Source organism: Lipotes vexillifer, unplaced genomic scaffold (genome assembly GCF_000442215.2).
Source record: "Lipotes vexillifer unplaced genomic scaffold, Lipotes_vexillifer_v1.1 scaffold942, whole genome shotgun sequence".
In the NCBI taxonomy this organism is placed as follows: Eukaryota; Metazoa; Chordata; class Mammalia; order Artiodactyla; family Lipotidae; genus Lipotes; species Lipotes vexillifer.
In genome coordinates this window covers 328,194-338,435 of record NW_006798282.1, presented here as the reverse complement: position 1 = coordinate 338,435, position 10,242 = coordinate 328,194, and the positions used below count along the sequence as shown (strand labels likewise).

Below are 10,242 nucleotides of genomic sequence, written 5' to 3'. Positions count from 1 at the left end.
TGAGCAGCCTTGAAGAGTGGGACATGGGGTGAACTGTTAACTTTGTCATACTAAGGAAAACTGGTTTCCTTTGGAAAGAAAGGTATAGATGAGCGTGTGCCAGAGAGCAATGAGGATCAGGGTTTCCCAGGTCCTCTGCATCCATCCAGATAAGTCCCTTTCCCGCTGGTTCTTGGTCTGTCTCAATCAATGCCTTAACATTCATACATGCTTTTTGGCAAATGTGTGAATTCAACTCATATTATAATTAAGACACCTGCCAATTCGGGCTCTGAATTGGTTTCCAACAGTTGTAACCTGGCAACTTCAAGTAATAAGAGTTTTGTTTTTTTTTTTTTTTCCTCCCGACTTGGTCACAGAAAGCCTCTGTTTCACTCTAACTTGAAGATGAAAACTTCAGTATTTGAGTGTTTGTTTTTTTTCCCCTTGCTTTAAGTTGCTCAGTGCCTTTGGAAGCAGCCATCCTACCCTCTGGTTCTGGCATCCCTCATCCTTTGAGGTGGCAGCACCTTCCTGCCACCTGCCCTCACCCCTGGCCAGGCTCTGTCCTCAGTGGGCACATAGTGCAAGGCGATAGCCTGACTAATTGTTCGATTGCTCTATCCCATGGGCTGCTATTTTCCCATTCTGGGATATGGATGTGAGTCTCATTTCCCTGGAACTCTGATGCCTGCAGCCTGCTTTCTAGCACTCATTTCCACATCAGTTTATCTTGATTTATAAACGACCCCAACTTCAGCCAAGAGTGACTGCATGTGGTTTGGACAGCTCACAGAATGTGAGAAGGACCTCAGGAGGAGGTCATGGAGCCCCTCTCTAGGCCACAGCCACAGGATCAATCAGTGCCACCCATCCATCTCTATGTGTCTTCATTTGAGTTTTCAAATTCCAGTTGGCCTAGCTTAGGTCAGGCTAGGATCTATCACTCTTGGATCAAACAAGTCAAGAGGAGCGTGGTGATGGCCACTGTAGGAATCATTATGAACCAAGCAACCATCACCCCCACCCCGCCCTGGTTTTTGTATCTGTAGCAGTGTTACTTCCCGTTGCCAGTAGGGTACATCCAAACCCTTGGCACGTTCTTAATTCAGGCATCAAAGTGCCCTTGCTTCTTCACCTGCTGATTTCTCCCATCCACATGGACTGTTAGTCTCTACTCCCTGAACATCCTCTGTTCATTTTCAACTCTACCTTTGTATAACCCCTTCCTACAGCTTTCCTCAGAGGTGTCGTTTCCTGTCCTTAGGACCCATCCTCACCCCTCCTCTTTCAGGAGGGCTTCCCTGAACACTTACTTGACAGTTTCCATATCTTTTCTTTTGTTGCCAACTTGTTTTCCTGTGCATATATTGTCTCCTCATGTCACTCAGGGTTCCAGCATGAAATGACACGCTCAAATTGGGCAGTCTGAGGAGAGTTTAATCAAGGGACCATATACACAGAGATGGTAGCAGGGTGGAGGGAGAATGCAGTCCCCTGAGATGAGTAATAGAGTTTATTACCAGCCCTAGGTTGAAAGGGGCTCGGGGTGGGAGGGTGTGGCGAGGTCCAGACCTCAGACATGGGGCATGCTGTTTCATCGGCCCTCGGTGCTGCTGCAGGGAGGGGGCTGGGGGGATAAATACTCTGGTCTCACTCTCCTGCCTTCCTCCAGCCTCCTGCAAGTGTCCCGCATGGACCTAGTCCAGAGAACAAGGGAGAAAACTGGTGTGGCCCGTACAGGGCAGCTTTTCAGGCACAGGGCAGGGCAGAGCAGGGTGGAGAGTGGATCTGGGTGGGGCAGCAGAATATCCCACACACTCCCTAATTTGATAAATTCTCATGTCCTTGAGGCTAGCAACCATGTTTTTCTTTTACCATCACCTTTACCTCCCTGCATAAAGACTAGGACAATTATAGATATTCAGTTAAGTGTGACCAGTTGGGGTTCGACTGATGAAGAGCATCCTGATTGAACAACAACAGTAGGATGAGCAGAACATCTGTCCATCTGTCCATTCTCACTTGTCCTGGGTCAGAGGAGTGGCTGTTCTGATTTACAGATTTCAGAAAATGGATTGGGCCACACTTATTAGCAGTTGGGGCTTTTGTGTGTTAAAAAGTCCCACATATGCACTGGCAAGTCTAGTCTATTTCCACCCTCCAAGCAGCAGTATGTGGAATCAGGGTGGGCCCCATGGAGTCAGGTTCTGCCATCCTGCATCTCTCTTCTGATGGCACATGTTTTCAGCCTACCCATTGCTTGTGTGTGGCCCTCTGGAATTAGATTTGAACTTTTGTTTAAGAGGAGATAAGGTAATTTCGTAGGCTTTGAACTATAACCAGCTTTACCAAAGCCCTACACCAGGGAACTAGGAATTAAGCCCTGGTACTAACAAAGGGAAACCGTGTTTCCTATCCTCTGTTCCTCCCTCCTGTGGCCACTGTATTGCAGAATTCCTAGGGATATAAATGACATCCCCTAGAGTTTTGCAACCCAGTTGGACAGGATCAGATATAGGCATTCCTGATTTCTTGCTGTGATATCATCAAAACCTCACCTCCCACCTAGCATATGGGCATATTTTCTGCTTCACTATTTTCTTGAATGACTGTACAGGGCTAGCTGCAGCTCTAGCATGCAAAGGCCCCCTTGTGTTTACATTTCCCACTACACCTGTAACTGAAGCAGGTGTTAGCAAGGGACAGTCTTAGGCTTGAGGTCAATTTCCCAGGACCCAAACTAAGCAAGGAAGAATCTTGTCCTATCTGAAAACTGAGAGGCTTTCCTCAGTTCAGAAAGTCTAGATTGCAAGAGGCAACCACTCTTCTTATGGCATTGGGAAGTGGCCTGTGGACTAGCTCTTGCTTAGCCAGGGAAGGTTAACTTTGAAAATAGGCAAAATCTAGGTATGTAGAATTTTGCAGGCATTAATAAGTATGTCTCTATTCAAGCCCATATTAATATCCATATGTATATTTATATCTCTCTATATATTAAATACCATTGCTTTTTCTCCCCTCTGCCTTATTTCTCAGCCGGAATCTGGGGCTCTAACATCCATTTAAGTCCTGCAGGACAGTCCTGCAAATTCACGTAAGCCATCTGTGGACCTCAAGAGCTGAAATTTGGGGGCTTTGAATTTGCCACCAGTACGTTGAACCAACAGGACTTGTGAGGTATGAACAGAAAGAACCTACTTTTGTGTCTCACATCTCTTCAGAATGAATTAAAGGCTGAAGTTCTTCCAGCCACAGTGAAAAGTTGGGCAGTCCCATGACTTTTATCATCACGCTTAGGTACAAAAAAGTCCCATGATCATTTGAACTCACTCAAAGGAGAGAGTTTCAGTTCAGAAATTGAAGGGTTGATCCCCATAAGAATATCAAAGCTCAACTTGATTTGACATTTAAATCTTCCCGCCACCTCCCAGCTGGCTGAGGGATGAACCACGTTCAGGAGGGAGGAGTGAGGGGTGCTGTCCTACTTGTCTCTCTTCTTCCCTGGCATTTCTACTCCTTCCCCTACTTGCTAAGCATGGTTTCTAGTCCCCTGACTGGTAGGCACGGGCAAAGGAAGGAAAGTTTTTGCTTGACTGGCCCTGTCATAAAATGATGACTTCACCTCCAGCTCCACCCCTGGGACCAGCAGGTGTAAAAGTTGATTCTTTCTCTCAAGGACTGCTTTTGTAGAGTAATTGGAGACATCCCTGGGAATATTCATATTCAACATAACAGGGGTACCCTGCTGTTTCGGCAGTGCACTGCACACATTTTTCTCATCCTACAGACAAGCTCCATCCAGGCAGTCTTCTTGGGCAAGGTTAGAAATCCCCCATTCAGCTCTTTCTCATCTGGTCCATGGAAAAGAATCCCACGTTCTTTGCCAAAATCAACTCTGAAAGCATAGATCCATCCCAAAGTAGTGGCAGTTTTTGTCTACTCCAACCCCAAAGCAGCTGGCTGGCCTGTCTCTGTTCTCCTGATTTCGTGGGTGAGAGTCAGGTCTTCTTTAACCTCAGTGAGTTGTATCAAGCTCTTGGGTGGTCCCATTGGCATCACTCTTATCAGGCTTGGGGTGAGAGACCGCACCCACCGTGACTTCCTTCCTCCCATCCCCGGTGTAGAGGTGACAGCAGCAGCCCTTGACAAACAGCTCCTATTCAAGCATCTCCCTAATTTTCACAGTCCAATCTCTTTGTCCCCAGTATAGGTGAGGGGTCTCAAGAGTTGTAAAATGTGTTTTAACAATTCCTGTGTCAATTCTGTGTATAGCCTAGTTTGGAATACAGCATCTGTGGGGTCCGGCTGCCCCAGTAAAAACTTCCAGTGTGCTATGTTGGTTCAGACTGATAGCATTTTGCATTAGTGAGCAGCATTTGACTACTACACAATCTAGCCCTATTTTGGTTGTTTAGAACTGCATCCAAGGTCAAGCTAGAACTAACCTGGGGGTTTAAGCAGCTTGTCCACAGACCTCACATCCTTAGTTTCCCCCTGCCCCCGCCAAATCTGGTCTCCCTCATCATGGCTATGCATATCAGAGCCCCACATGCTGTAGGGCATGGATTATCAGGGATCAGGAAACTTCTGTAAGGATAAGAAAGTAAATACTTGAGGATTTGTGGGCTGTACAGTCTCTGTCACAATTACTCAACTCTTGTTGTAACACAAAAGCAGCCAGACAATTCATAAACAAACAAGAATGGCTGTGCTCCAGTGAAACTCTATTTACAGAGCAGGCAGTGGGCTGCATTTGGCCCATGGGTCACAGTTCACTGACCCTTGGATTAGATCCGTGAATAGAGAAAGAGAAATGGTGACCTTAACTATACTGGGGATTTATCTGGGCAGAAAGGGAAGAAAATCTCAGTGATTGAAAGCCCATAGCCTGTGGAGGACATAAACCTGCTTTGTCCAGAAGATGTGAAGACTTTAGAATTTTACCCTTGGGATTCTGAAGACCTCAGAAACTCAAGCTGGAAAAGGATCATACTTTTTAAACCAGCAGATTATGATGCTCAACAAAAAAGAGCAGCAGGGAAGTCAACACTGAGGTGTGTTCAAGGTCACCTGCCACTGTCAGGGTCACCCTAGTTTTCACCACAGCAGGCTCTCTCTAGTGCAGACACCGCTCTCACTTCCACCCTTTGGTTCATGAAAAAGTTGTTCAAACATGTAGCAAATGCCTTATCCCTCAAGCCTTAACTGAGTGTGCCTAGCTGGCGTCCAACATCCAGTATCTGCATCTTGTTGCTGGGGAGCTTTCCTCAAAGCTGGAAGGCCTCTTGAGAACCAGGCAGGCTGGAAATCCTGAGGAATTAAGCGCCAATCAGCCAATGACCAACAGGAGTGGAGTGTTAATACCCCAGCTGTCTTCCCCCTCGAATGGGATAACTGAGGAATGTGAGTTACACTGTTTCCCAGAGTTTCCTAGTGGTTTTGAGCTCCAGTCTCCCCTCAGTGGAAGGTACTTCGTAACGTACCCTTTGTTGGCATCTTCCTCTTCTGTTGTACTTCCCCACTCCCTCCTGGAGTTTCCTTTCGCATAAACTCTTTGCTCCCCACTTCTTGCTCAGGAGCTGCTTTCGGGGGATCCCAACCTAAGCAGAATATCACTTTCTCTGTGTAACTTTCTTCATTCAACTTTCTGCTGAGGGGCCTTTGGGCACCTGTCACATTCAATTATAGTCATTTGAGTCAGATGGATCTTTTCCACTGAATGGTGAGTTTTCTAGAAATGAATCTTATTCATCTTTACATCACTGGCATTTTCCTCAGCCTGTTGCACAGTGTTCAAGACATGATTGCTGACTACAGAAAGCTTGATGCATAGGCAGAGTTGATACGAAGAGGCAAGTTTGAAGGGGCTAGTGCTGTACCACTAACCACATGCAGTAGCCACTAGCCACATGTTAGCTATTTCAATTAAAATGGAATCGGAGTGAAAAATTCAGTTCCTCAGTCTCACTAGCCACATTTCAGGTGCTCAATAGCTGCATATGATCAGTGGTGATTATATTGGACAACACAGATGTAGAACTTTTCTATCGTTGTAGATGGTTCCATCGGACAGCATGGGGCTGGGGAGCACACTGAATCTGTGATTTGGTTATGTGCAGTTTTGTGTCGGTCACAGAGCTGAGCCCTGAAAGCTTTCAGGGATCAGGGGAGTATGAACTAGCACCTATATCCTGCACTTGTGATTACCTAAGGGCGAGCAGTACTTCTCAATGCAAGAGAGAACCAGTGATGTATAGTTTTTAAATGATTGCTTTATTTACATTTTGGCTGAACCACAAAAAAGAGGAAAAGTAACTTCAAAGTTTCCTAACCAAATTGAGATTCATGTGGCATGGTTTAGTGTTCCAAAGTTCACATCCTGTGCTGCCCATGTAGGGTTGGATTGAGGTAAGACCTTTCAGACAGAGGTGAAAGTAAGAAAAATTAAGGCCACTCAGTAGCGGTCGAGGCTGGATGGCGTGGAAGGCCAAGAGCAGGCACATCCCTTCTCCAAGCATTTGATTAGGATGTGAAATGTTCTGGAAGTGGAATGTTTTCTGGTCTTCACATTGGAAGTCTCTCTCATTTGGGTTGAATTTAGGTATTGGCAGTTTACTTTTTAAGACATGATTTTGATCTTGGGCAGTGTAGGACAAAACAGTGTCCAATTCAGTCTGACAGTGAGCTTCCTGAGGGACTTAGCTGAGAACACGGCAGGTGCTTAGCAAATGTTTACTGAATGAATGAGTGATAAGTGACCAGATGGATGAATGAACACATGAAACTTGAGTATACCTTAGTGAACGATGCAAAATGCACTTGGTCTCATGGCCAGTAGGAGGTGATGCTGTGGAATTGTCTATCATGCCCCAACCTCCTTTTTTTTTACAATATATTTTGTAGACTTAGAGCATCCAGCTCCTAAGACTTTAGCAAGATCAGAGTTTACTTGAGCTGTAAGAGGGGTTAGAGATAATCTAACCAGGTCACAGAGTTAATTCATGGCAGAGGGCTTCTAATCTCTTTATGGCTAGAATGGATACCACATCTGAGTAGTAGTCTAGCCTTTTATTTTTTTATGTAATCTAAAGTGCTGTTTATTTTTTGAGAAATGTGTTTCCATGTTTCAAAATATAAAAGACGCAGAAGGGTATTCAGAGAAAGATCCCTCCTTCTATTCTCTACGCACGCCCCTCCCTAAAGATGACCTCTGTTACTTCTTTCTTTTGTATCCTTAAAGAGGATGGTCAGTGCATCTAAGCACAATGAAAAAAGTGTCTCCTTTTTTTTTTTTTTTTTTTAAACATACATTCTGTTTTGCCCTTTGTTTTTTTCAGTCAACCATATACTGCTCCTGGTGCTTTAACTCTTCCTTCATACTGTCTCTTGGCCAAATTCTTCTTGGCATGCTCCTGGCACCTCTCTTGACCAGCCATTAATCTTTCCTTGCCTCCACACTTGCGTTTGTCTCCTAACTTACCTCCCTGCCTGGTTCTGGGGCCTCTACTCCAGTGGTCCCCAACCTTGTTGGCACAAGGGACGGGTTTCGTGGAAGACAATTTTCCTATGGACCAGTGGTGAGGGGAGGGGGAGGGGTGGTTCAGGCAGTAACGTGAGCGATGCAGAGCTGCTCATCTCCTGCTTGCAGCCTGGTTCCTAACAGGCCGTGGATGGCCCAGGGGTTGGGGACCCCTGCTCTACTCCTTCCTCTGTGTGATACCAGATTCATCTTCCTGACACACCATTTTGACTGTTTTGTTCCCTTTGCCTTCCCAATAAAGCCCAAGATGCTCTGTCTGAAAATCACCCCCTATCCCAGCCTTCCCACCTCACCCTGCCATCCACACATGTGGGTACCTTCCCCACTCACCTTTGTATTGGGCGTACATTGGCTTTGGGTGCCTTCCCCCCAACCCTCTCCCTTTCTAAGTCCTGCCCCTCCTTCAGAGACCTACTCAAAAGCTGGAAATGGTCTTTTTCTTCCTGGCCCAGGCGTAGCATCGAGTGTGTCCCTCTTTGTGCTAAAGTTATTGTTTCTGTCTTAAACACCCTCTAATACAGGGAAAGTTCATGGGGGCAAGGATTGTGTTTGTCTTACACAGTTTTGCATCCTTCAGTTAACCTAAGGCAGTGTTTGTGCATCCTGTCTGTATCACCTAATGCACAGTTACTGGATGAACAGTGAGACTGGTGTAAAAGAGGACAGTGTCTGTACATTTCAGGACTCTTGCGAAGTTTCTATGAGCAGGGCCTTTATTCTCTATACTGAAAATACCAAATTGCTCTTCTTCTATCGAGTAGCTCATGGGAAATGTGGTCATTCAGTGTGAATAGGAGATCTGTTCGTTATTAAGAATATTCAAAACAGGTGTGACATGCCATTATGGTGCTTGAGAGTACATATGCATAAATTTTTTACAAGTCTTTTTATCAAGCAAGGAAAGAGCTAGGCACATTAAGAAATAATGTAATTGATTTATTGTATTTTGTGAAGTATGTTTCATTTATATCAATAACTGGCTGAAGTTAAGATTTAAGATATGAAAAGCTTTACCTGTGTGTAGCTGCACATAGTAACTGTGTAACATCCAGTTGCATTAAAATATATGTAACTCTTGAAAGAATCAAGCAAAGCTCTACTTCTCAGGTTTGACAATAAGTCACTGCCCAGCTGCTGACCTTTGGTAATGCCTTTGGGGTGCATAGATATACTGCTACCATTGGGTATATATTTTAATGTCTTTAAGAACTTCAGTGTTGCGCTGGAAGTTCAGAGGACTGGTGCAGAGGTTGATGTGTTTGCTTCATCTGCCCCGTCCATCTTCTTTAGGCAGTGTTCTGCATCTGACCTAAAATACAGCAGAGAGTTCCTGCTCCCCTGTTGACGGGGAGACAGAGCTGGCTCTTTCCAGTTTTTCACTAGGAAGAAATGGCATGAATTTGCCCAGGTAGATGGCCACATGCCTGTGGAAAAAGTGGCGGAGGTGCTTCTGGAACCTCTCACCAACGAAGGCGTAGATCACGGGGTTGACACAGCAGTGGGTGTACGCGATCACCTCCGTCACCAGCATGGCCAGGTCCAGCTGTCTGCTCTGCTCACACTCAGTCTCCAGGTGCATTTGAAAAGTTGAGAGGAGGACAACCAGATTGTAGGGTGTCCAGAAAACAAAGAAGACCACCATGATGACAAAAATGAGCCGGATGGCCTTGTATTTTTTTTTACTGGGGCATCTCAGCAGTGTTTTAATGATTCCTGAGTAGCAGATGGCCATAACGAGCAGAGGCAGAGCGAGACCCAAGATATTCATCCTCAGAGCATGGAAACACTTCCAGGCATTTTCTCCATTCTTTGGGTAAAGAGGACTGCAGAAAGTCTGTTCAAACTCCTCTTGGGACTCATGGAAGATAAATTCAGGGAGGGCTGCTAACCCTGCCAGGCCCCAGGTGAAGATGCTGGTGATGATACCGAAAGTGGTCGTCCGGGCTCGAAGGGCAAACACAGCGTGAACGATGGCCAGATACCGGTCTATGGTCAGGAGTACGATGAAGAAGATCTCGCTGTACAAGCCCATGTAATAGAGCCCAGAGAGCAACTTACACATATGGGGGCCAAAAACCCACTCATTCCACCCAACATAGTGAATCCAGAATGGCAGAGTGAATAAGAAGAGCAAGTCGGAAATGGCCAAATTGAGCAGGTAGATGTTGGTCATAATCCGGAGCTTGTTGTATTTTGTGAGGATCACCACCACCACTACATTGCCCAGCAGACCAACCGTGAACACCAGGGAATACAGCGGGGGCAGGAACTGAGCCCCCAGCTCCTTGATGTTGCTTTTTTCACATGGCAGTGCCCCCTCATAGTCATAGGGTGTGGTCCCAGCAGCTTCACCCACAGTCTCAGTCCCATCGACTGAGGTCACCATTTCCCTTGTCCCTGTGATAGAAGAAGGAAAAAGCAACCCCACAATTAGCCATGATCATCCCTTGTGACCCACACCAGTTGGTTTATACATTTACTGAATAAAACCACATGGGATAAACAGCCTATACATTCCTCAGCATGTATTTCCAAAGGTATATCAGAGATGCTGTGGGGGGGAGATGTCAGGAGTGAAAGATCTACCGTTTTCAAAGTCAGCATGATCTGGGATGGGAAAGGAAACAGAAGAGTTGTGAGTGGTGGTGAAGAGTGGGCGTGTTGCTCTCAGAAAGCATTTGAAGGAAGAAATACAAAACGCGAAGAGACAGGTTGGGTAA

At 45.8% G+C, this 10,242-nt stretch overlaps 1 protein-coding gene across 1 annotated transcript; it reads right to left on the bottom strand.

Annotated features, from left to right (window-relative positions):
• Nucleotides 1–8,830: 8,830 nt before the first annotated feature.
• On the bottom strand, nt 8,831–9,915 carry CCR3 (C-C motif chemokine receptor 3). Its single transcript, XM_007470244.1, has one exon. The coding sequence runs from the start codon at nt 9,906–9,908 to the stop codon at nt 8,832–8,834; it is 1,077 nt and encodes a 358-aa protein (XP_007470306.1). The 5' UTR covers nt 9,909–9,915; the 3' UTR covers nt 8,831.
• Between the last annotated feature and the right edge of the window lie 327 nt (nt 9,916–10,242).